At 54.4% G+C, this 20,880-nt stretch overlaps 2 protein-coding genes across 2 annotated transcripts in view; both read left to right on the top strand.

Moving 5' to 3' along the window:
* LOC134146220 (C-signal-like) overlaps positions 1–2,719 on the top strand; it is a 2,830-nt gene extending 111 nt beyond the window's left edge. The window contains exons 1-6 of the mRNA XM_062586502.1: positions 1–36; positions 531–582; positions 1,003–1,190; positions 1,546–1,704; positions 2,091–2,210; positions 2,510–2,719. The exon at positions 1–36 is cut by the window's left edge and continues 111 nt beyond it. Coding sequence (XP_062442486.1) covers positions 1–36; positions 531–582; positions 1,003–1,190; positions 1,546–1,704; positions 2,091–2,210; positions 2,510–2,623 — 669 coding nt within the window. The 3' untranslated portion in view covers positions 2,624–2,719. The remainder of the gene's footprint in view (positions 37–530; positions 583–1,002; positions 1,191–1,545; positions 1,705–2,090; positions 2,211–2,509) is intronic.
* An 11,563-nt stretch (positions 2,720–14,282) lies between these two features.
* LOC134146211 (C-signal-like) lies at positions 14,283–17,110 on the top strand. Its single transcript, XM_062586490.1, has 6 exons — positions 14,283–14,429; positions 14,924–14,975; positions 15,395–15,582; positions 15,937–16,095; positions 16,482–16,601; positions 16,901–17,110. Exons 1-6 carry the CDS (start codon positions 14,283–14,285, stop codon positions 17,012–17,014), a joined length of 780 nt encoding a protein of 259 aa, XP_062442474.1. The 3' UTR covers positions 17,015–17,110.
* Positions 17,111–20,880: the final 3,770 nt, after the last annotated feature.

Genomic DNA, 20,880 nt, shown 5'->3' with positions numbered 1-20,880 from the left:
GCAGCCTGCCGGGACCCCAAGGGAGAGCGAGCACAGGTGAGGCTCAGCGGAGCTGACTTTGCTGGGGGGTGGAAGCACAGGCCATCACGTGCTGCCCGGGGGGCATGTTTGGGCCAGGAGAAGATTTGTAAGGGCTCAGATGGGAAGCTGCAACCCTGCACCGCAGTTGCCAGGGCACAGGGCAGCCCAGCTGGCACGGCCGCGCGACGAGCTGCGCATGGGGTGTGCAGAGAGGCTAGGGCTCCTAGAGGACAGGCAGGGAGCTCCTGGCACAGCCTGGCACTCATCTCCTCAAGGGCTAGAGGGAAAGGCTTGAGTCTGCCACAGGAGGGCAGAGGGTGAAGTAGTGGCATGCGACGTGTGCAGGAGGCACGGAGCCCTGTCCGGCTGGAGCAGGGCACCCAGGGTAGGGTGCTGGGCATGGGGCAGTGCAGGGACAGAGCAGGAGTGACAGTGGCTGTGCCTGGGACAGGCTGAGAGCTGACGTCTGCCCAGGTGTTCCTGCCTCTCTGTTGTGCCCTCTCTTGCAGGAGTTACAGCATTTGGCCTCCAAGCACGCCAACCTGGTCATCATCCCGCTTGGTAGGTGCTCCTGGCTGTGCCCCAAGGGTGAGGGGCCCTTGCCCAGGCTCCCCTCGTTAACCAGCACTGTCTGCTCCCACAGCCCAGCCACTCACCTGGCATGCTGTGCACACCGCAGCAACCCAGTGAGAGGTGGGAGCGGTGCCAACAGTCCCAGCACGTAGTGGGGGAAGCAGGCCCACTGCTGTCACTCCTGCCCACAGCCTGTCTCCAGCCATGCCGGAGACTCCTGCCTTCCTGCCTGGCAGGGAGTGGCCCTGCGCTCCTCTCTCCTCTGGGGCCCCCTTTCTCCCATGTGCCCTGATTCCTGCCCCAGCACATCCCTGAGGGCACATGGGGCTCCTGTGCCCTCGCATCAGGCCGTCATGCGAGGCACAAAGGGGAAGCAGCCACTTACCTCGCTCTGTGTTGGCCCTGTAGAAGTCACCGACCCCGCCAGCATCCAGGCAGCTGCAGGCAGAGTCAGGGAGCACCTGAAGGACTCTGGGCTGAACCTCCTCATCAACAACGCTGGCATTGCAAAACCAAGCTCTTTGGAAACTGAGACTGTGGAGAACATGTCCCCGGTGTATGCCACCAACACGATTGGGCCCCTGCTGGTGAGCCAGGTGAGAACCCCCACCTGTGGCTTTGCAGCTCTGCTCCAGAGAACATTGCTTCCCCTTGGCTCCAGCTCCTGGAGCTGGGAGATCCCAGGCGGGTGGGAAGGGCTGAAGGGAAGGGCCTGCTCTCTGCTCCAGAGCCCAGTGGGCTCTCGTCCTGACAATGGGCCTTGCACTCTCCAGCTCAGATGGGGAGTGCAAGTAGTCATGGGTCAGTGCAAAGGAGCAGGAACCTTGTGGTCTGAGGCTATGAGAGCAGGAATCTGCTCACTGATTTGGTGCTGACGTGATGCAGTGTGGAAGGAGCAGTTCGAATCTCCTGAAGTGCATCCGCACAGGCCCTTCTTTCCTCTCGTTGCAGGCATTCCTGCCCTTGCTGAAGAAGGCTGCCCAGGGAAGCTCGAGCTCTGAGCTGAGCTGCAGCAAGGCAGCCATCATCAACATGTCCAGCTCTGCTGGCTCCATAGAGGATCTTTTTATGTGGGATTACGGGCAAGCTATTTCATACCGCTGCAGCAAGGTACTGCCATGCTATGCTGGCACACCATGAGCCCTGACGGTTTTTTCTCTCCCAAACACCCTCCAAGTCCTCTTGTGACTCCCCTGCCTCCCTCCCTCCTTCCCTCCTGACATCTCTCTCCACTTGCAACAGTTCTCGGGAGTCCCTTTCTCCCTCTCATGGCACTCGCCTCCTTCCTGTCCATGCCAGGAGATGCTGTATGCCACTTCCCAGCCTCATTCTCTGCTGTGCTGAGTGGCTGTGCCTGGAGACTGTGGCAGCACTGTGTGTCGCAGGGAGCTCTGCTTGCCTGCCCTCCTCTGCCCCTGCCTTGGGGTCTGCACATGTTCCCTAGGGGAGGGCACTGTTGTCCTCCCCACGGTGATCCTTGTGGTGCCTCCTTGCAGGCTGCTCTGAACATGCTCACCAAGTGCCAGTCCTTGGGGTACCGGCAACACGGCATCCTCTGCGCTGCTCTCCACCCTGGCTGGGTGCAAACGGACATGGGGAGCTCAGCAGGACACAAGGTAGGATTTTTCTGGGGCAGGCCCAGAAGAACCTCGTTGTTCAGGAACCCAGAGCGTCCTGTGTACCAAACATCCTGAGAGCTGCCGGGCTCCAGTGGAGCTGTGTGGACAATGCTCGGAGCTTGTCGTACAGGAGGGAAGGAGATGGCAGGCAGGGAGCCTTCCTGCAAAGTGCTGCTGTCTCCTCACTTCACTCACCCCAGGGAGCCATGGGCTCAGGGAGGCGCTGGCCAAAGCAGGAGCCTCTGACCCTTAGAAGGCCTTGGGCACAAAGTTGTGTTTCTCCTCTGTCCCTGCAGCCCCCACTGACGGTGGACGTGAGCGTACAAGGAATGCTGAATGTGCTCTGCTCCCTCTCCGAGAAGGACACGGGGACTTTCCTGGACTGGGAAGGGAAAGCACTGCCCTGGTGAGACGCCAGCCCAGCGTCATGCCCGGATCCTGGCAGCAGGTCCCTTTGCTGCGCTGCGCTGTGCCGTGCCCATGTCCTCAATAAACCCATGTCCATGAGCAGCAGTGCTGCCGTGTCCATCTGTGACTGCAACCGGATGTGTGTGGGGTGGTATGAACTTGCAGAGGGCAGCCTTCTTCCTACACAGGACTCGTTAGCGTTTTGTGTAGCAGTGCCACCAGGCTAGCTCTCCTGACTCATGGCTGTGCATGGGGATCCCCATGAGTGACGGCCTGTGGGTTCCGTGGGAAGGTAACTGTGCTCTGGAAACATGGTCTCCAGGAAGCAAATTATCCCGGGGCAGGTGTCCCAGGCTGGTGCCTGTCTCTGAGGAGCTGGGTCACCCCAGGGGCTGTGGGGCCCACATGGGTGCTGAGGGAAGGCAGCACAGGGCTGGCAAAGACCCTGAGCAGCCGTCAGGCTCCCTATCCCCAGCTGGCTGTGCTCAGGTGCCACGTGGACACCACTCCAGCCTGGGATAGCTCAGTGGGGCTGGGGAGTCACGGGAACTCATGCACCCTCTTTTGCAGCTGGGGCTGCAAAAGAGGGTTGCTCTACAGCAAACTGTGTCCTGCCTCCTGCATCCTCTGCCACGGGTCCGGAGCCCACCGGGAACTCCTGGTCCCAGCGACGCAAGGTGGGACGCAAGGCACTCGCACAGGCAAGGGGCAGTGCAAGGAGAGCTGGTCTTCAGGCTCAGCCAGAAGCTACCAACCCATCAGGGAGCTCAGGGTGGCATGTCCTGTCCCTGTCTGGATGCTCTGCGGATGCAGCTCACCCAGGACGTGGAGGCTGCTAGCTGAGGCGAGGGCTGCGGAATGGTGCCCGGGGCATGCCCAGCTGGACAAGGCTCCTGCAGGGAACAGGGGAGCTCTAGCCTGAGGACAGTGACCCCCAGCCCCTGGGAGGGCAGGAGGGAGGCTCAGTGCGCGTGAGGCCGCCTGCTTCAGAGAGGGACGGAGCACATGCCCCAGGCATTGCTGGCAGCATGCATGTCGAGGGTGGAGAAGGGCTCCCAGCATGTCCCTGGGGGTCGCCAGCGGGTTGGGCTGTGGATGCGTGGGGACATGGCAGGTCAGCTGGGTCCTCGCACTTCCCCTGGGGCCAGCTCCACACTGACAGCCCAGGGCCAGTGAGACTTGGCCCCATGGTGACAGCCTGGGGCCAATGGGGAGTGGTCCCCACTCCTGCCCGCAGGCCCCAAATGCACCCCAGGGGTGCCTGAGCAGAGGAGTGAGATGCTTCCAGGCACTGCTTCTGACTCCAGGCCTCCATCAGCAAGGCTGTGAGACGCACCTGGGCCCCGTCCGGGCCAGAAGGGGCTGAGTGGCCACGTGTCTGTGCCAAATGCATGGCCTGGGGTGCTGCTGCTCCCTTTTCCCCTACCTGTAGCAGGGAAGGGTGGTCATGGGAGCCCTTTTCCCACCCCTTACTGCTCTGATGGGTGGGTTGGGGCCTGGATATCCGTGCAGCCGGCACACCACAGCTTGTGGCCTGCTTGCTGCTGGCTCTGGTCCAGGATATTGTCCTGGCAGCCGGTGTCATCACACAACATCCTCTCTTGTGATACTCTTTCCCCATGGTACCACACCTGCTGCCATGGCACAGCTACTGCCCTGTAATCACACCTGCAGCTCTTCTGCCAAGGGCAGCACATCTCTCATGGTATCTTGTCTGTCATGAAACACTTCAGTCAAGGTAGCATGTGCACTGCAACAGCAGATACAGCATGGCACCTATTTGTCATGGGGGGTTTTACAGTGGTGATGTATCCATTACAACGGCACATCTGCCACAATACGCCATGTCTCACAGCAGGGCTCTGCTGGGGGCTGCACACCTCTTGCAATAGCACATCTATCCTAGCGTTTCATCATCATGAATCTTGTCCCTCAGGCCAGCACACCAATCCTCTTGGTACTCCCCCAGGCTTTTGAGACGCTCTTCTCCTGAGATGTATCACAAATGGCATGTGTTCTGCATCTACCCGTCTGTCACAGTGTGCGGCAGCAGCCGGAAGCCCTTGTGCTCGATGCCCTCAGATGATCCAACTGATCTTGGCTCTCTGGGTGCCCTTTGTCATTTCCCCCACTCCCCTCCCTGCTATTCTTTCCTGGACCCAGCGTTGGCAGGACTGCCATGGCCTATGGCCCCTGCTCCTTGCCCCACCGGAGCAGCTCCAGACCTTCCACCTCTGCGTGTGTAGAGAGACAGACTTCAGAGGCTGGCTCTAGGGCTTCAGGACTGAAGTGCTGCTGTCCTCCCCAAGAGGTGGGGTTATGGCGGCATACGGAGGAATGGGCGGACCCAGTCCTGATGCCCCTTCCCTGCACACCACAGTATCTTCCAGGTCCCCATGTCAGTCTCCACCGAGCCGGGATGGATCACTGTGCACAAGATCCCCTTGTCCTTGAACTCTGCAGCCATGCCCCTTCTCACTACATCCTGTGCAGCCTGGAAGAGGCGTCATCTTGCCAGCATGACTCAGAGGAGTGGACGGATGTTGGGGTGCCTGTAGGCAGGAGTGGTGGTATTCGCTAGCCAGAAGCTGTGTGTGGCCGGGAAACGGGACTTTACCCTGCAGTAAAGCATTGGCACAACCACCCCAAAAGGCTCTGTTCCGGATGCTGCTGATCCCAGGGCTGGTAGTCTCTGTGCTTGCGCTGGGAGAACCAGGCAGAGGCTGGATGTCCTGGGGCAGGTGTGTGTGTGTGTGTGGGGGGGTCCCATGGGCTCCCCTTCGTGGGCACTGTACACGGGGCCATCAGAGCAGCCCCTGCACATCCTCTGGCACCCCATCTTGTTGCTGGCATGGGACGGTACATGGGGGCCTCTAGCATCCCAAGGTGCAGGCCCAGCACATCCCCTCACATGTCACCTTGCTGGAATGGTACAGGTACATGGGGGCCTCCAGCATCCTGAGCCACAGCCTGATGGAGCCCACTTTGGTGGACATGCTGATGATCACAGCCCAGCTGCAGCTCAGCCCATCCTTTCCTGGGCCCTCTGCTGCCTTCGCCAAGAAGGGCAGAAATTCCTGACACAAAGACTCTGTTAAGACACTCTGTTAAGTGCTCTGTTAAGACACGACAAACCCCGAGTTTGAGAACTGTCCTGAAGGTCCCTGACCCAGACTACCCGCGGGAAGATGGACGGACACCCTAGGCAGAAGGGCAGTGGATGGCTAAGATGCCCCATGGATGGGCCAGCTCTCCTCAGCTCCAGTGTTTCCCAGGGCCAGACAGTACCAGTACAGCCAGCACGGGGCAGGCAGGAGCTCCAGCTGCGGAGCAGTGAAGCATGGCTGGGGCTGGCCTGAGCTGCTTCTCGGCCTCCCTGTCCCTTAGGGTGGGCAGGGGAGCCCTGAAGCCCATGCTCTTGCTCCCCATCAGTCTGGCTCAGTCCAGAGCGTGAGGATCCGTTCTGTGGAGGGGACCATCCAGGTACCTAATTCACCGGCAGCAGTGTGCCATGTGAACAGCTACGTGGCTGTTGACCAGGTTCAGGCCTTGGCCCTGCAAAGGAGACTCAAGAGCCTCCAGAGCCAGTCAGGTCGGGGCAAGGTAACTCTGTCGGGCACAAGGTCCAGTTTTATCCTGTTCCCAACAAGCAGGACAGCAGTCTCAAAATGAAGTGTAAAGAGTCACAATAAAATTATGTGATAGGCAAAGGGAAAAGGCAGGAGCTGACGCATGACCTCAGGGATGGACCCAGCAAGATACCTGCAGGCAGAAGTGCTTGGAGTAGTTGCTTAGCTCAGTCCTCAGTGAGGCAGCATGCAAGGGGATGGAGTGCATGAACAGCAGAGAGGTGATGCGCAGACTGTGCAGGGTCCACTTCCTTCTGCAAGAAGGCAATGCTGGTGGTTTGCTCTGCAGGTCTTTTGTGGGACGCCCTGGGATGGGACATCTCCTTGGAAGACAGGGGAGAGCAGAGCAGCCTCCTGCAGTTCCATCTGAAGGACTCTGGAAACCAGCAGAAGGGGAATGCGTTCAACCTCTGACTGGTGTTGTATGGGAAAGACACAGAAATGCTGTGAAACTGTCAGGCCCACCTGAGCCATAGGGCACCCTACATCCCTTCCAATGGCTGCTCCCTCCTCCCTCTTCCCTCAGCACACCTTCTCCTGGACACAGTGATTTTAAAATTTTAATGGTATTTTAGACTATAACACCTCATTACAATTAATGCTGTTTCTGAGAAGGGAACAAAATGGGATGAAGTAAGGTGTAAAGGTATGTTCTTTACGTGAAGACAACATCGTGAGTGGCAGAAACAGTGGGGGATTAATTTAGCCCCGACTGAACCCCTGATTTTGGCCCTAGAAAAAGATAAACATGAAAAGGAAAAGGGAAAAAGACTGATGGAACGGCCGGCTTGTCAAAAGAGCGCACAGTTACGTTACGTTATACCAGCAAGATTGGCTGCTTGCAACAAAAGATGGTAATCCAGTGCAACGGTGGCCACTGCAAGGGATTTTTGATCAGGAGAATTAACTTCTCTGCGGTATCGTCTAGAAGACAGGTTTCCAACTCAAATGAATTACTGCTATGTTTGGGATAACTGGGTTTGGGCGTGGGAGCAATTGAGCCAAGAGGGAGGGAGGAAAGGGACCCCACCAAAGGTGATGTTTATATGGGCAGAAACTTGCACCCCAAACCGTGCTCCAAAAATGTCTGCTCCATTTCACATGCCAGACAATCTACCTGTCGTTCCTTCTCCTTCTCCTCCTACCCCTACTGTACCAACTGCTGGACTCTATCCTATGGTCTCTAACATGCTGACTAATTTGCCTGCTTTACAGTCAGGGGAATGGGAAGGGCCAGTTTCCCTGCTGCTGTGCTGCATGTGGTAACCAACCAGCCCTGGAGCCCTGGCTGGGCTCCCCTAGCTTTCTGGGGAAGGAAAATGCTGAGGTGAAGGAAGGACGCTGAGCGGTGTGCCCAGCTGTTTTCTAACATATGCACAGGATTCAGTCCAAGCTGGGGAGATACCCAGATTCTTTGGGGTAATTATTCTAACTAGATAACCTAGATAAAATAGTTAATAAGGATGCAGAACTAGCTCAGCAGGCCAGAGGGAAAAGAAATTCCTGATTGGCAAATGATCCAAACTGGGATTATAACAATGCAGGAGATGGAGCCATATGCCAAACAGGACTCCAAAATTTAGCAGAGCCAATGAGGGTATATGGCAAGGTAAGAGTAAATTGGACTAAAGTACAGGAATGTAGACAGCAGCTAGACAAACATCCTAGCGACTCCTGGGGAGGCTTTGGCAAGCCCTGCTAAAATATGGGGGAATGACCCCATGAAACTTCAATGATGCGCTTGCAACTAGTGTTTTTGTAGATCAAGCAGCCCCCGACACATGAAAGTATTTTAAAGAACATACGCCAGGCTGGCAAAGGGAAACTTTACAAAAGATTTTAAGTAGTGGCTCTAGTAGGGACTTTGTAAGTGAAAGAAAGGGATTGAGGAGGAGAAAGGCCAAGCCTGGGGTTCTCGTCGAGACCAGGAAGCAAGGGAAGAAGTTGAGAACAGAGCGAAAGAAGAGAGTGTTGCTATCGTGGGAATTTAAAACACTTGCAGTGGGAATGCCCCCTTCAGCCATGAGGCCTGACTAGGGAAGGAAATTACCAGCGCAAAGAGTTAGTGCGTGAAAGAAATCATTCACAATGACTACAGGCGGGAGATTCTGACAGCTCTTGGGGGAGATAAGATCTAGGGATTTTTAGTTTGTGAGGCATCCACTTGGATCAGAAGGGATATATAATAGGAAAAGCGGAGGGACAAGAAGTTGAATTTTTAGTGGATATGGGAGCCGTGTTATCTCCTTTAAATTTTACCCTAAAAGGATTTGAAACCAAAGATAGGGTATTAAGACATGGAATCACTGGAGAAGAAAGCAAAAGAGAGAAAAAGCTTAAGTGAACTCCGATTAGTAACAATAGGAAACAAAAGTGTATGGGGGAGATTTGCATTAGCTGAAGTATCTCCAGCACGTGTCCTGGGAAGAGATCTTCTGCAAACCCTGGATGTCGAATTGTGTTTATCACCCAGTGAAACGGGTTCAATAATTACGGGGATGAGTGTGATTAAACCTAAGGTCCGAACCCCAGGGTGAAAGTACCCAAAGTGTTAAATGGAGTAAAACCAGTACGGATGTTGACTTACCAGCTTCAGCCCAACCTGGGATCTTGAAAACAAAGGGAGGAACCCCACCAGCAGTAAAACAGTATCCAGTTCCCCAAGAAGCCAGGAAAAGCATATAAAAATAAATAGACTGAGATATAGCTGGGGGATTCTGAGAGTATGTGTTTTACCATATGATACTTCCATACGCTCTGTAAAATAATAATAATAATAAAAGAATAAACTAGATAGAGCTGGAGATCCAGCATAGCCTTTGTATAAGATTTGCGGACTATCAGTCAACATATGGTGACTCCTCCTCCAGCGGTACCTGATCCTTCTGCAAACACTGCATTGGGCTGGATATTTTACTGTGATCACTTAACTGCTGCATTTCTTTTTTTTAGCATTCCAATAGATGAAAAGAGCCAGCCCTAATTTGCTTTACTTGGAAATGACAGCCGTTAACACGGACGTGACTTCTGCAAGGGTTACTGGGTCTCTACCATATTCGCCCAAATACTGGAAAAAAAAAAGATTTGAAAGATATTGAGTTTCCTGGTGGATCGATTTTAAGACAATATGCAGATGATTTATTGATAACAAGCAAAATTCTGATGATTGTTTAAAGGATACTGTATATTTATCAACTGCATTAGCAACTAAAGGGCATTGTGCATCTCCATCTAAGCTCCAGCTGTGTTGCACAGAGCTGAAGTATTGGAGATTCATTCTGAAGGAGGGACAGCAAATAATTAATCCAGAAAGGATAAAAGCCATAGCTGAAAATCCTCACAACAAGCCACATACCTGAAACCCTAGAAAGTGACACTGTCTATACCCCTGTGTAAGTCAGAGGTGTTCTCACTGCAGCTACAAGCAGTCCTGCATTCCTGTGCCTCACACTCCAGAAGGGAGGATATCAGGACTTTGAGATAAGGGGCAGTGTTAATTATGGTCCTCTGGGCTTAACTCCTTCTGTCAGGACCTTGAGAGACAACACCTGCTTTCGCTGCTGGGACAGGGTTAATTGTTACGGTCTGAAATTAACTCCTTCTTACGCCAGCTATGAGATTTCCCATGTGACAGGACAAGAGGCAATGGGCAAAAACTGAACACAGGAAGTTCCGCCTGAACGTGAGGGGGAATTTCTTCACTGTGAGAGTGACGGAGCAGTGGAAGAGGTTGCCCAGAGAGGTTGTGGAGTCTCCTTCTCTGGAGATATTCAAGGCCCACCTGGATGCAACCCTGTCTAACATGCTCTAGGTGACCCTGCTTGAGCAGGGAGGTTGGACTAGATGGTCTCCAGAGGTCCCTTCCAAGCTTACTGATTCTATGATTCTACAATCTCTCCTTAGGACCACTGTTACAAGAGTAAAGCAGTTATTCACAGTCACTCAAACTCCTTTCTTCAGTGCTGAAGAGCGCTCAAGGCAGTGAACCTGGAACCTGTCGCTGGGCATGTTCAGTCACCTTCCCCATGACTGTGTGCGTGATCGATCGTCGTAACAGTGACGGAGGAGAGTTGTACCCTGCAGAGGGACTGCGACTGCATAAGGAGAACAGCATCAGGCCTAGTGACTCCGCCTCCACCTTCCCCTGAAGGATGTGAACAGGTTGGCCCCAGAGGCTGTGCTGGACTCTTTGCAGGTAGGTGACAGTGGATCTGCCAACTTGTGGAACCCCTCGGGACTGGGATGCCCTTCTGCAGTTACTTCCCTGGGATTGAGTGTACGTGGCTGCTGCGGCAGCGGTGGGTAGGATCAATTAGAACTGGCTGGTCTTAGTTCATTCATTTGGGTAGTTCTGTGGGACACCCAGAATGGCCCGAAACAACCCTTGGGGTTGTCATCAGCAGAAGTTCTCTTTGGAAGACATTTAGCAATACCAGGAACTTACATCCTGGCCCGAGCCAGCCTCTTAGATGGAGGTGAACGGTGAACACGGTGTATCTTTCAATTACAAGAAAGTTTTAAAAAGAAAAGGGAACAGGCTCAATGATTTCAGCCTGTACCTCCAGAAGTACAAGCGCATAATTTACAGTCAGGGTTTTCTCAAAATTCTATATTGATACCTAAGTGGAAAGGACCGTTTCAAGTTCTAACAACTTAAACAGCTGTTAAAGTTTGGGGCAAAGGTCCACGGATCCATTATTCTAGAGTTAAGAAGGCTCCTCTTAAACTTAAGATAAGAAGAAACTATTATGGACCTCTGGGGTTTACTTCCATTACTATTGGTTGCTGCTAGTCAAGCTTGGAAAACCTTACGTTGAGACCAAAATTTATATTTGATCCTAGCTCAAAATACCACTCAAATATTACACAAGAATGATTGCTGCATATGTACACAAATGCCCCAAAGCAGTAATCAACAGTGAGTATCCTTAGCTGGAATAGTTTTAAATGACTCACACACACACACACACACACACACAAAAAAAAAAAAAAAAAAAAAAAGAAGAAGAAGAAGAAGAAAGGAAAACAGAGTGGAATCATACAAGTAATTGGACTATCATCTCTGGTCCACTCACACATTTAAGTCTTTCTGTGGTCTGGTGGGATGAAAATGATACATCCTGTATAACTGTAAACGAAGAGTTTTATTATGACCCAGATTATGGCAATTGCAATAATGATGTATATATAGTAGAAGAAATCAGTCAGACTGTTACGAGTGAACTTGGTGATGTTGCAGGGGTGTTAACTCCACAGAGTTTAGGAGGTATTAGTTGTGCAGAAATGAGGCTTGTAAAGTCTTACCTCCTTGGTAGATAGGTACTTTTACGTTAGGGGTGATACTCCCCAGAATTAGGATAATATCTGAGCTGCAGGGAGTAGGATGGGTGACAACACCTATAGGAAGAGAAAGAAGAGCGGTACCTCCCAATCCGCTATCATTTCAATCTACAGCTTTCCATTCATTTGTTAGATGGTTCATCCCCTGGCTGGGAGTTAGTGAATTAGAGAAAGCTATAGTGAATACATCGGCAGTCATGGAAAGGAATGGAAATGCCACCTCAGATGCAATAAATACCTCACAAAAAGAGGTAACGGAGATTTCAAAGGTTGAATTGCAAAACAGAATGGCTTTTGATATGATGTCAGCCTCCCGTGGAGGAGTATGTGCTGTTGTGAACTCTAGCTGTTGAACATACATTGATGAGACAAGGAGAATAAATGTAGACCTTGGAATAATAAAACAACAAGTAGGTATATTACAGCAAGTGCAAAAAGATAGTAGCTCCCTAGGATCTGAAGAAATTTGGCACAAATTAACTTCATGGTTTACCAAATTGGAACTGGTTGAAGAAATTATTTTTGCTAATTCTTTTTATTATAACTATATGTGTAATTGCTTGTATAATGATTCAATGCCGAAATTGTTGTTCTAACCTTTGCCTTAGCTATAGCAAACCGATATAATGAGGGTAATAGCTGGCTAGCTATAAGTCCTCAAAAGAAAAGGAGGGATTGATACTGACCCTCAAGGAGCAGGATGGTTCCTCCTGTGTGGAGGCAATGCTGACAACTATATTGAGTTTGACAAGATGAAGGAACTTCATCGTATCCTGTCCTTGAGTAGAATAGATAGAGGAATTTCTGCTGGCTGTAACATTTTTCAGACAATTAAGTATTGTGCAACTGGGCCAAGAGTGAATAAAGCATGCATGAGAAATAATAAGTTCAACTAAAGGACACAGTGAGGAAGACTATCGACGACCACCAGAGGACCCTAGAAGACCACCTGAGGGGAGGAATGTCCATGCATCAAAGACATCTACATATGATAATGAAGTTCTAGGGTAAGTAATGAATATGTTGATGAATTCCTGGAAAAATGATGAATATGTATGCAGTAGTTGTATTTAATCTCTAAAGCTAGATGCCTTGGCACGCACATGAGGTGGAGAGATCCCCTGCGCGTCTGGCACTGTCATGATAAAGAATGCCTGCTTTCTGACACTTCAAAATTGAGTCTTAGAGAGTTTGATTTGCCGACTTACGGTAACAACTGCAGTTTACTAAACTTACTGGAGCAGCAAGTTTCCTCCATTCCTCATGTCCCAATCAGGACAGCCAAAGGGTCCGCTATTTCCAGATGAAAAGTCACCACCCAGCCCTAAGCTGTAGGGTTCGGGAAAGTGCAGTAGAGTTTGGAAAGCCTATCGGAGATTCCCATAAACATAACAGCAGCAGCAATGGCACCTATAACTAAGCTTCACCGCTGCCTTATTAGAATTGTTAGTGAAAGAAAAATCAATCTTCAGCTGCTTACAAGCAGCTTACAAGAAGCCCTTGGCTGAGGAACTTTGGTGAGATTCAGACCTCAGGAGTCTGGACCAGAGAACCGTCCATGGGCTTGGAAAAAGAGGAACGGCTTTATGCACTGTCCGAGATAGCTAAAAATGGCTTATAGTTCCCCATAGATCCATCAGGAGGTTTAGAGACATGGCATAAATGCCAACACATTTATTACGACACGATAGATTAAAGATACTAAAGGTAATTCAGTCATGCACCCATTCCCCAGGCTAACAAAGAAGAGCATAATTCCATAAGAAACACTAGAACCGCCCTTTGTGCAAACACGAAGCTGGGTGTGAACACAACGGAGCTTTCATTAATCCTTAGCAGAGGTGTGGTTGCATTTGCGTGGAAAGTTGACTCGAGTTGTGCCTAGCTTGGTAACACAGAAAGCCCCTGTAAGTGAAATGTGGCTGTCTGTGCTCATGAGTGAAAGGCATACAGTCCCACACTGCACGTCCTGGCTGTAAAGCCTGGACCAAGCTATTGGGCAGCACACTGGTGGCAGGATCCGGCTCCACTAGTGCCAGTGCAGAGCTGTCTGCACCTAGCTCCTATGGGCGTGGTGGACAGGGGGGCTTTGACGAAGGTGCTTATCCTTGCAGAAAGACAACCGAGGGCCCGTGAGTCCTCCTGCAACCCCAGCAGAAGGGCTGCTCCACTCAGGACTGCTTCCACAGTATGCTTTTGTGGGACAATCTGGGATGGCACATCTACTTGGAAGACAGGGGAGAGCAGAGCAGCCTCCTGCAGTTCCATCTGAGGGGTTCTGAAAACCAGCAGAAGGGGAATGCGTTCAACCTCCGACTGGTGTTGTATGGGAAAGACACAGAAATGCTGTGAAGTTGTCAGGCCCACCTGAGCCATGGGGCACCCTGCATCCCTTCCAATGGCTGCTCCCTCCCTCCTCCCTCAGCACGCCTTCTCCTGGGCAGATTGCCCCATTGCTCCTGCTTCACGGGGTCAAGCTGCAGGCAGCTCAGAAGCCAAGTGACTTTTGCCCTTTGGAGAGATGAGGGCTGGTGCCCAGGCAGGAACTGGGTCCTAGAGAGCTGGAGAGACTGTACCTAGAGCGAAGTCTTTGCGCAAGCCTGAGTGGGTGGGGTGGCAGTCGAAGAGGCTGTAAGAAGCATTAGGGAAGTGAGTGAGCTAGGCAAGCTAGAGCAGAGGCAGGAGCAGCAGCATGGCAGGGCTTTGTGTCCACTCTGCTCTGGTCACTGGGGCCAATCGAGGAATCGGCCTGGGAATTGTCAAGCAGCTCCTGCAGATGTCAAACCCACCCGAGTGGGTCTTTGCAGCCTGCCGGGACCCCAAGGGAGAGCGAGCACAGGTGAGGCTCAGCGGAGCTGACTTTGCTGGGGGGTGGAAGCACAGGCCATCACGTGCTGCCCGGGGGGCATGTTTGGGCCAGGAGAAGATTTGTAAGGGCTCAGATGGGAAGCTGCAACCCTGCACCGCAGTTGCCAGGGCACAGGGCAGCCCAGCTGGCACGGCCGCGCGACGAGCTGCGCATGGGGTGTGCAGAGAGGCTAGGGCTCCTGGAGGACAGGCAGGGAGCTCCTGGCACAGCCTGGCACTCATCTCCTCAAGGGCTAGAGGGAAAGGCTTGAGTCTGCAACAGGAGGGCAGAGGGTGAAGTAGTGGCATGCGACGTGTGCAGGAGGCACGGAGCCCTGTCCGGCTGGAGCAGGGCACCCAGGGTAGGGTGCTGGGCATGGGGCAGTGCAGGGACAGCGCAGGAGTGACAGTGGCTGTGCCTGGGACAGGCTGAGAGCTGACGTCTGCCCAGGTGTCCCTGCCTCTCTGTTGTGCCCTCTCTTGCAGGAGTTACAGCATTTGGCCTCCAAGCACGCCAACCTGGTCATCATCCCGCTTGGTAGGTGCTCCTGGCTGTGCCCCAAGGGTGAGGGGCCCTTCCCAGGCTCCCCTCGTTAACCAGCACTGTCTGCTCCCACAGCCCAGCCACTCACCTGGCATGCTGTGCACACCGCAGCAACCCAGTGAGAGGTGGGAGCCGTGCCAACAGTCCCAGCACGTAGTGGGGGAAGCAGGCCCACTGCTGTCACTCCTGCCCACAGCCTGTCTCCAGCCATGCCGGAGACTCCTGCCTTCCTGCCTGGCAGGGAGTGGCCCTGCGCTCCTCTCTCCTCTGGGCCCCCCTTTCTCCCATGTGCCCTGATTCCTGCCCCAGCACATCCCTGAGGGCACATGGGGCTCCTGTGCCCTCGCATCAGGCCATCATGCGAGGCACAAAGGGGAAGCAGCCACTTACCTCGCTCTGTGTTGGCCCTGTAGAAGTCACTGACCCCACCAGCATCCAGGCAGCTGCAGGCAGAGTCAGGGAGCACCTGAAGGACTCTGGGCTGAACCTCCTCATCAACAACGCTGGCATTATAAAACCAAGCTCTTTGGAAACTGAGACTGTGGAGAACATGTCCCAGGTGTATGCCACCAACACGATTGGGCCCCTGCTGGTGAGCCAGGTGAGAACCCCCACCTGTGGCTTTGCAGCTCTGCTCCAGAGAACATTGCTTCCCCTTGGCTCCAGCTCCTGGAGCTGGGAGATCCCAGGCAGGTGGGAAGGGCTGAAGGGAAAGGCCTGCTCTCTGCTCCAGAGCCCAGTGGGCTCTCGTCCTGACAACAGCCTTGCATTCTCCAGCTCAGATGGGGAGTGCAAGGAGTCATGGGTCAGTGCAAAGGAGCAGGAACCTTGTGGTCTGAGGCTATGAGAGCAGGAATCTGCTCACTGATTTGGTGCTGACGTGATGCAGTGTGGAAGGAGCAGCTAGAAACTCCTGAAGTGCATCCGCACAGGCCCTTCTTTCCTCTCGTTGCAGGCATTCCTGCCCTTGCTGAAGAAGGCTGCCCAGGGAAGCTCGAGCTCTGAGCTGAGCTGCAGCAAGGCAGCCATCATCAACATGTCCAGCTATGGTGGCTCCATAGAGGAAGTCCATGCATGGGAATATGTGCAATGTATCTCATACCGCTGCAGCAAGGTACTGCCATGCTGTGCTGGCACACCGTGAGCCCGGACAATATTTTCTCTCCCAAACACCCTCCAAGTCCTCTTGTGACTCCCCTGCCTCCCTCCCTCCTTCCCTCCTGACATCTCTCTCCACTTGCAACAGTTCTCGGGAGTCCCTTTCTCCCTCTCATGGCACTCGCCTCCTTCCTGTCCATGTCAGGAGATGCTGTATGCCACTTCCCAGCCTCATTCTCTGCTGTGCTGAGTGGCTGTGCCTGGAGACTGTGGCAGCACTGTGTGTCGCAGGGAGCTCTGCTTGCCTGCCCTCCTCTGCCCCTGCCTTGGGGTCTGCACATGTTCCCTAGGGGAGGGCACTGTTGTCCTCCCCATGGTGATCCTTGTGGTGCCTCCTTGCAGGCTGCTCTGAACATGCTCACCAAGTGCCAGTCCTTGGGGTACCGGCAACACGGCATCCTCTGCGCTGCTCTCCACCCTGGCTGGGTGCAAACGGACATGGGGAGCTCAGCAGGACACAAGGTAGGATTTTTCTGGGGCAGGCCCAGAAGAACCTCATTGTTCAGGAACCCAGAGCGTCCTGTGTACCAAACATCCTGAGAGCTGCCAGGCTCCAGTGGAGCTGTGTGGACAATGCTCGGAGCTTGTCGTACAGGAGGGAAGGAGATGGCAGGCAGGGAGCCTTCCTGCAAAGTGCTGCTGTCTCCTCACTTCACTCACCCCAGGGAGCCATGGGCTCAGGGAGGCGCTGGCCAAAGCAGGAGCCTCTGACCCTTAGAAGGCCTTGGGCACAAAGTTGTGTTTCTCCTCTGTCCCTGCAGCCCCCACTGACGGTGGACGTGAGCGTACAAGGAATGCTGAATGTGCTCTGCTCCCTCTCCGAGAAGGACACGGGGACTTTCCTGGACTGGGAAGGGAAAGCACTGCCCTGGTGAGACGCCAGCCCAGCGTCATGCCCGGATCCTGGCAGCAGGTCCCTTTGCTGCGCTGCGCTGTGCCGTGCCCATGTCCTCAATAAACCCATGTCCATGAGCAGCAGTGCTGCCGTGTCCATCTGTGACTGCAACCGGATGTGTGTGTGGGGTATGAACTTGCAGAGGGCAGCCTTCTTCCTACACAGGACTCGTTAGCGTTTTGTGTAGCAGTGCCACCAGGCTAGCTCTCCTGACTCATGGCTGTGCATGGGGATCCCCATGAGTGATGGCCTGTGGGTTCTGTGGGAAGGTAACTGTGCTCTGGAAACATGGTCTCCAGGAAGCAAATTATCCCGGGGCAGGTGTCCCAGGCTGGTGCCTGTCTCTGAGGAGCTGGGTCACCCCAGGGGCTGTGGGGCCCACATGGGTGCTGAGGGAAGGCAGCACAGGGCTGGCAAAGACCCTGAGCAGCAGTCGGGCTCCCTATCCCCAGCTGGCTGTGCTCAGGTGCCACGTGGACACCACTCCAGCCTGGGATAGCTCAGTGGGGCTGGGGAGTCACGGGAACTCATGCACCCTCTTTTGCAGCTGGGGCTGCAAAAGAGGGTTGCTCTACAGCAAACTGTGTCCTGCCTCCTGCATCCTCTGCCACGGGTGCGGAGCCCACCGGGAACTCCTGGTCCCAGCGACGCAAGGTGGGACGCAAGGCACTCGCACAGGCAAGGGGCAGTGCAAGGAGAGCTGGTCTTCAGGCTCAGCCAGAAGCTACCAACCCATCAGGGAGCTCAGGGTGGCATGTCCTGTCCCTGTCTGGATGCTCTGCGGATGCAGCTCACCCAGGACGTGGAGGCTGCTAGCTGAGGCGAGGGCTGCGGAATGGTGCCCGGGGCATGCCCAGCTGGACAAGGCTCCTGCAGGGAACAGGGGAGCTCTAGCCTGAGGACAGTGACCCCCAGCCCCTGGGAGGGCAGGAGGCAGGCTCAGTGCGCGTGAGGCCGCCTGCTTCAGAGAGGGACGGAGCACATGCCCCAGGCATTGCTGGCAGCATGCATGTCGAGGGTGGAGAAGGGCTCCCAGCATGTCCCTGGGGGTCGCCAGCGGGTTGGGCTGTGGATGCGTGGGGACATGGCAGGTCAGCTGGGTCCTCGCACTTCCCCTGGGGCCAGCTCCACACTGACAGCCCAGGGCCAGTGAGACTTGGCCCCATGGTGACAGCCTGGGGCCAATGGGGAGTGGTCCCCACTCCTGCCCGCAGGCCCCAAATGCACCCCAGGGGTGCCTGAGCAGAGGAGTGAGATGCTTCCAGGCACTGCTTCTGACTCCAGGCCTCCATCAGCAAGGCTGTGAGACGCACCTGGGCCCCGTCCGGGCCAGAAGGGGCTGAGTGGCCACGTGTCTGTGCCAAATGCATGGCCTGGGGTGCTGCTGCTCCCTTTTCCCCTACCTGTAGCAGGGAAGGGTGGTCATGGGAGCCCTTTTCCCACCCCTTACTGCTCTGATGGGTGGGTTGGGGCCTGGATATCCGTGCAGCCGGCACACCACAGCTTGTGGCCTGCTTGCTGCTGGCTCTGGTCCAGGATATTGTCCTGGCAGCCGGTGTCATCACACAACATCCTCTCTTGTGATACTCTTTCCCCATGGTACCACACCTGCTGCCATGGCACAGCTACTGCCCTGTAATCACACCTGCAGCTCTTCTGCCAAGGGCAGCACATCTCTCATGGTATCTTGTCTGTCATGAAACACTTCAGTCAAGGTAGCATGTGCACTGCAACAGCAGATACAGCATGGCACCTATTTGTCATGCGGGGTTTTACAGTGGTGACGTATCCATTACAACGGCACATCTGCCACAATACGCCATGTCTCACAGCAGGGCTCTGCTGGGGGCTGCACACCTCTTGCAATAGCACATCTATCCTAGTGTTTCATCATCATGAATCTTGTCCCTCAGGCCAGCACACCAATCCTCTTGGTACTCCCCCAGGCTTTTGAGACGCTCTTCTCCTGAGATGTATCACAAATGGCATGTGTTCTGCATCTACCCGTCTGTCACAGTGTGCGGCAGCAGCCGGAAGCCCTTGTGCTCGATGCCCTCAGATGATCCAACTGATCTTGGCTCTCTGGGTGCCCTTTGTCATTTCCCCCACTCCCCTCCCTGCTATTCTTTCCTGGACCCAGCGTTGGCAGGACTGCCATGGCCTATGGCCCCTGCTCCTTGCCCCACCGGAGCAGCTCCAGACCTTCCACCTCTGCGTGTGTAGAGAGACAGACTTCAGAGGCTGGCTCTAGGGCTTCAGGACTGAAGTGCTGCTGTCCTCCCCAAGAGGTGGGGTTATGGCGGCATACGGAGGAATGGGCGGACCCAGCCCCTTCCCTGCACACCACAGTATCTTCCAGGTCCCCATGTCAGTCTCCACCGAGCCGGGATGGATCACTGTGCACAAGATCCCCTTGTCCTTGAACTCTGCAGCCATGCCCCTTCTCACTACATCCTGTGCAGCCTGGAAGAGGCGTCATCTTGCCAGCATGACTCAGAGGAGTGGACGGATGTTGGGGTGCCTGTAGGCAGGAGTGGTGGTATTCGCTAGCCAGAAACTGTGTGTGGCCGGGAAATGGGACTTTACCCTGCAGTAAAGCATTGGCACAACCACCCCAAAAAGCTCTGTTCCGGATGCTGCTGATCCCAGGGCTGGTAGTCTCTGTGCTTGCGCTGGGAGAACCAGGCAGAGGCTGGATGTCCTGGGGCAGGTGTGTGTATGTGGGGGGGGTCCCATGGGCTCCCCTTCGTGGGCACTGTACACGGGGCCATCAGAGCAGCCCCTGCACATCCTCTGGCACCCCATCTTGTTGCTGGCATGGGACGGTACATGGGGGCCTCTAGCATCCCAAGGTGCAGGCCCAGCACATCCCCTCACATGTCACCTTGCTGGAATGGTACAGGTACATGGGGGCCTCCAGCATCCTGAGCCACAGCCTGATGGAGCCCACTTTGGTGGACATGCTGATGATCACAGCCCAGCTGCAGCTCAGCCCATCCTTTCCTGGGCCCTCTGCTGCCTTCGCCAAGAAGGGCAGAAATTCCTGACACAAAGACTCTGTTAAGACACTCTGTTAAGTGCTCTGTTAAGACACGACAAACCCCGAGTTTGAGAACTGTCCTGAAGGTCCCTGACCCAGACTACCCGCGGGAAGATGGACGGACACCCTAGGCAGAAGGGCAGTGGATGGCTAAGATGCCCCATGGATGGGCCAGCTCTCCTCAGCTCCAGTGTTTCCCAGGGCCAGACAGTACCAGTACAGCCAGCACGGGGCAGGCAGGAGCTCCAGCTGCGGAGCAGTGAAGCATGGCTGGGGCTGGCCTGAGCTGCTTCTCGGCCTCCCTGTCCCTTAGGGTGGGCAGGGGAGCCCTGAAGCCCATGCTCTTGCTCCCCATCAGTCTGGCTCAGTCCAGAGCGTGAGGATCCGTTCTGTGGAGGGGACCATCCAGGTACCTAATTCACCGGCAGCAGTGTGCCATGTGAACAGCTACGTGGCTGTTGACCAGGTTCAGGCCTTGGCCCTGCAAAGGAGACTCAAGAGCCTCCAGAGCCAGTCAGGTCGGGGCAAGGTAACTCTGTCGGGCACAAGGTCCAGTTTTATCCTGTTCCCAACAAGCAGGACAGCAGTCTCAAAATGAAGTGTAAAGAGTCACAATAAAATTATGTGATAGGCAAAGGGAAAAGGCAGGAGCTGACGCATGACCTCAGGGATGGACCCAGCAAGATACCTGCAGGCAGAAGTGCTTGGAGTAGTTGCTTAGCTCAGTCCTCAGTGAGGCAGCATGCAAGGGGATGGAGTGCATGAACAGCAGAGAGGTGATGCGCAGACTGTGCAGGGTCCACTTC

The sequence above is a fragment of the Rhea pennata genome, chromosome 13 (assembly GCF_028389875.1).
Source record: "Rhea pennata isolate bPtePen1 chromosome 13, bPtePen1.pri, whole genome shotgun sequence".
In the NCBI taxonomy this organism is placed as follows: Eukaryota; Metazoa; Chordata; class Aves; order Rheiformes; family Rheidae; genus Rhea; species Rhea pennata.
This window is presented reverse-complemented; position numbering and strand designations above follow the sequence as displayed.

Coding starts and splice junctions, on each gene's coding strand:
- LOC134146211 (XM_062586490.1), top strand. CDS start 14,283: ATGGCAGGGCTTTGTGTCCACTCTGCTCTGGTCACTGGGGCCAATCGA. Junction 15,583..15,936: donor GGCCCCTGCTGGTGAGCCAG/GTGAGAACCCCC, acceptor CTCTCGTTGCAG/GCATTCCTGCCCTTGCTGAA. Junction 16,096..16,481: donor TCTCATACCGCTGCAGCAAG/GTACTGCCATGC, acceptor GCCTCCTTGCAG/GCTGCTCTGAACATGCTCAC.